The sequence below is a fragment of the Panthera uncia genome, chromosome D4 (genome assembly GCF_023721935.1).
Source record: "Panthera uncia isolate 11264 chromosome D4, Puncia_PCG_1.0, whole genome shotgun sequence".
Taxonomy (NCBI): Eukaryota; Metazoa; Chordata; class Mammalia; order Carnivora; family Felidae; genus Panthera; species Panthera uncia.
The window spans coordinates 27515925-27520827 of record NC_064807.1 but is presented as its reverse complement, the minus strand read 5'-3'; the positions used below and the strand labels follow the sequence as shown (position 1 = coordinate 27520827).

General features: G+C 43.9%; 1 protein-coding gene across 1 annotated transcript; it reads right to left on the bottom strand.

The window, feature by feature from the left end:
• Positions 1-897: 897 nt before the first annotated feature.
• On the bottom strand, positions 898-4314 carry LOC125909644 (procathepsin L-like). The gene is made up of 7 exons (XM_049613059.1): positions 4127-4314; positions 3474-3596; positions 3229-3375; positions 2821-3045; positions 2212-2374; positions 1448-1565; positions 898-997 (listed from the first exon to the last, which is right to left on the bottom strand). The coding sequence occupies exons 1-7, from the start codon at positions 4250-4252 to the stop codon at positions 898-900; spliced, it is 1002 nt and encodes a 333-aa protein (XP_049469016.1). The 5' UTR covers positions 4253-4314.
• Positions 4315-4903: the final 589 nt, after the last annotated feature.

The window sequence follows — 4903 nt, the reverse complement described above, 5'->3', positions numbered from 1 at the left end:
AAGGGAAGCAAATGATTCAGAAATTAGAAAGTGGAGTTTGGACAAGTGTGTGTGTACTTACAACACTTGGTTCTTTTAATTAATTTTTTTTCAACGTTTATTCATTTTTGAGACAGAGAGAGACAGACCATGAACAGGGGAGGGGCAGAGAGAGAGGGAGACACAGAATCTGAAACAGGCTGCAGGCTCTGAGCTGTCAACACAGAGCCCGACGCGGGGCTCGAACTCACGGGCCGTGAGATCATGACCTGACCTGAGCCGAAGTCGGACGCTCAACCGACCAAGCCACCCAGGCGCCCCCACTTGGTTCTTTTAGGAGCAAAGGACTCAGAAGAGTGAAGAAATCTCCATTCCAGCAGCGCATATATTTCAATCATTATCACTAAAGCTTAGAGATCATACACTATTCAAGTCCTTCTTTTTTTGTTCCAACATTTTATGGTGGAAGAAAACATTAATGGTAGTTAGGCCACGTTTGTGGGTTTCTCTAAAGAAATTAAAATCCTAAACTGTCAGCTCACAGAGCCCAACGAGGGGCTCAATCCCTCGAACCATGAGATCATGACCTCAGTTGAAAGCAAGAGTTGGACACTCTCCATCGGAGCCACCCAGGCACCCTGCAGTTGTTTTACTTTTAAAAAGTAAAATTTCATACATTTTTAAAAGAAACTTGAAAATTCAAAAGCTACTAGACTAGTCACTCATACAAAAGTATTTACAGCAATAATGAGTGAAGTGGTAACATTCACAGTGAAAAATGTCACACAATCAAATCACAACTTGGTTTTTTAATGATTCAAGTGTTTCACTCCACACAGCAGAGTGTGGTAGGCTTGAAAATAAAACCCATTTTCTGGATAATTTGTTGCCAGTCAAGGTCTTCTTTACACCATCATCTCACACGATAGGAAAGCTGGCCATGGTGGCGATTCCACAGTGGTTGTCCCGGTCCTTGGCCATGAGTATGTAGCCGTGTTTGCCCCAATTTGCACCCCAGCTGAAAAAAATGTTTTTTTCATTTATTACCGAGGAAGAAACACATTTCTTTTATGGACAATAACACCTGATACTCAGCAGTGCCCCAGAGGCCAGGACAGATTCAGGAAGAATCAAGAGAGGCCATCCTTGCTCATGGTTGAGTTCCAACCCAGCAGAGAAATCTATCCCCAAAACTTTCACAAAACTGCAAAATGAGAGACAGGAAAAGGAAAGTCTTGGGTCAGATGTGTTTCAGATGCAGTACTACTCAAACTATAGCAGGACCTTTGCAAGTTTGAAACAGTAGCTTAATGTCAACAAATGAATATGTCTCTGTTCCCGCTAAGTAGGGCAAACACTTCTGGGGTCTCAGAAGTGGGCTCAAGGGTTTGATGATCTGTATCCAAATACTGATGCCAAAAGGATTTCCTTTTCAATTCCAAAGACAAATATTTTTGGCTTTTTATACCTGTTCTTGAGAATCCAGTATTTTTTGTTATCCGATTCTTCTCCTTCAAAGCCATAGCCAACCACCAGAACACCGTGATTCAGGCGTTTATTGCTGCACTTTGGATTATAATAAATGCCTGGAAAAGTAAATTTCAATTCCAAGGTGGGACATCAAAGCAACATGATAACATCTAACAATAACCGAGTCACCGCAGTAAAGGAGGCATCTCAGAATTCAGGTGGAATATAAATCCAATAAGATTTAGAAATCGGTTCTTTTTGTTTAGTAAGGCTGGGGATTTAGGCTCTCATGCACATCATCACACACACATCATCACAATCTCTTTTGTAAAGAACAGTCAAGAGGCATAGAAGAACACTCGTTGAAACTTTGTCATTCTATTCTACCATGTCAGCATTGGGAAGCAGCAGAAAAACACAAAATCACTTGAGCCAAGGGCTTCTTTCCAGCGTCCATTTCACTAGTAAAACTCTTTGGAAATCTTCCAGGTCTAACAGGTGGGAAGAACTAAAGTAAGTTAAACTATACCAATCAAATTATGTAGCCATTTGAATATATTTATGAAGTGCTTGAAAGCAGGGGACTTTGGGTGAAGTCATGTCAACATGCTGAACAACAGGCACAAAATCACATGTGCTGAAGGAACAACTACGTGAAGTCCATACCCTCCTGATCTGTACACAGCAAAGGGTCTATCTTGCCTTATATGATGGTGGTTCCCCATTTGTCCTGCCTACTTTTCTATGTAGACACATGCTGACCTTTTTTATAGAACTGGAAGGAATTCAGGCTTGCATCTACAGCAGCAGAGACAGGCCCCACAGTTGCCACTGTGGTCATTAGGCCATCCTCCTTGTTTATGACACTCCAGAAGGCAGTCACGTTGGCAACAGAATTCTCAGGCTTGTATTTGCAGGATTTGTTCTTTCAAAGGTAAGGGGGGAGAGGCTTGATCACTACCATCCACCTCCAGGGGAACAGGAGTGCAAAACTGTTTGCAACTGAATGATTTCCAAGTCAAGTTTGTTATAAAGTATCTCAGGACATAAAATGGGATTGATTGTTTTGAAGTTGAAAAATTAGCAGTGTCTATCCAATGAGACACTCTTAGGGTCTACTCATTCCTAAAGTTTTCACTCTGGAGACCTGTACTGTATATAAGATGGTGTTCGTGACACCATGTAACATAGTTGTAGGAACAGCTATATGGTAATGAGGTGATCAGAGAGCTGTGCTAGGCTAATACATTTTAATGGCAGTTCTGACCATTTGCACGTATAGAGTCAACAATCAAATACAAGAATTCTAAGTACAGGATCTGTTTCTACTGAAATGCTCAACTTTGATAAAAGATAAGGAACTCCACTTACCCGTGCATGATATGGATAGGATTCCTCTGAGTCCAGTCCCCCATTGTCCTTAACATACTGGAAGGCTTTATCCATTAGGCCACCATGGCAGCCCTTATTGCCATGAGTCCAAGAGCAGTCCACCAGGTTCTGCTCACTCAGTGAAACAAGTTTGCCAGTTTTCCGGAACATCTGTCCTTCAAGGGCACCAGTTGCACTAAAAGCCCAACAAGAATGACAGTCACCCTGAAAACAAAATGCAAACACTCTGAGCCTACAAAATAAATTGCAAGGCTTTGACAACAGCCCATAAATCTTAAAACTCTTCTAAAACATAACAAACTGCATATTGTGCCTCAATTTCCAAAGCAACAACACTGATTCCTTTTGGCTTTACTCTTGAGAGGGATCTGCTGAGTACTGTCCCACCTGATTCTTCACGGGAGTTACATAGCCTTTCTCTCTCCAGTCTACAGATGAAGGGATCTCAGCAAAGAGAGGTGCTTGGAACACTTTCCCCTTTTTGTGTTTCTGGATTTTAAGGTCATTCAACACCTGCTTGAATTCTTCACTGGTCTTCAAGGAAAAGGAAACAGAATGTTGGCAAGCATGAGATGTTTTGAAAAGGTACTTAGAGGAAACATGAAATGTTCAGCAATCCGTGTCACACTCACCATGTCACCAAAACCATTCATTGCCATTGTGAAGCTGTGTTTCCCTTGGCTGTGTTCCTGATTGTGCTGTTCAATCATTTGCATATTCCTCTCCCACACTGCTCTCTTCTGTCCTTCTTCATCCTGGAGATAAATATTTAACTTATCATCTATATTCCTATTTAAATCCTAGGAATGACCTGGGATGCCTGAGTGGCTCAGTCAAGCATCCAACTTGGGCTCAGGACATGATCTCGTGGTTCCGGGGTTCGAGCCCAGTGTCAGGCTCTGTGCTGACAGCTCAGAGCCTGGAGCCTGTTTAGGTTTCTATGTCTTCCTCTCTCTCTGTTCTTCTCCTGCTCAATATCTGTCTCTTTCTTTCTCTAAAAAATAAATAAATGTTAAAAAAATAAAAATAAAAAAACCTAAAGACGTACACCTAGTGGATGTGCTTACAGAGAGGAGGATATCCCACACCCAGGGATGGCCTAAGTCTTCTGGGAACTGTTCTCCACAACCATACAGCAGGACATATGTCCATGTTGTGCAAAGTCCCAGTGCCCTGCTTACTGACTTGGTAAGAGCGGCCTCAAGAAGCTACTCTTTGCTGTGAACTCCTACCAGCATTGAATGTTCTTTCAGGGGTCCCCCTGGAAAGTTTAAATGTTACCAACCATGCTATATAGTTTCCCGTGTGTTGCCTTCCACTGGGACCATTGTTCATCTAAGCTCTGATTGACTTGTGGAGCAGCTGACGCTATTCCCAGGCAAAGGGTAGCCAGGAAGAAGGCAGGATGCATGTTTGAAAACCTAGGAAAGGAAAAGAATGAGTGTCTGATTAGATCAAACCACCTAAAAAGCCATTCTTCCTTCTGAAATGTTAGAGCCACTGAAGTAGAGCAAAAAGATTGAATTTATCTTCCTGAGTGGTTACACAGGCCGTGGAGGAAGGCTGAGGATGTGGGATGTGCAGTGCTCCCACTCCCTGCCCTGTGACCTGCCTCCTGCTTCCAGAACATGTAAATGGCAGTGCAGGGAGTGAGGAGTCCTGAGTCCTGGTGTGTGGGGACAAGCTGCCATGTCTGGAGGGGTCAGGTCCTGGAAAAGTGCCTCCTGGGAGCCCCAAACCCCAGATCCCCAAAGCAGCTGTCCCCAGTGTTTTCAGAGGTGGCCCACCCTTCATGCCAGTTCTGGGGATCTCACCTGTGGCAGATGTAGTTGTGCAGTTTCAGTCACAGCTTTAGGTCAGGGGATGTCCAGGAGGCCTGGCAATGGTTGGGAGGCTGCTCATTTAAGGTCTGAGATTGGCCCTACCAGCCTTGTCCCCCACCTGCCTGCACTGCAATTGGCTGATCCATCTTGTGGGAGGGGCCTCTGTGCCCTGGAATTCTGGGCTGCTGGGGCATGTGATGCCTGCGTCCCTAATTATCCCAGGGGAATTTGTGTCTGCT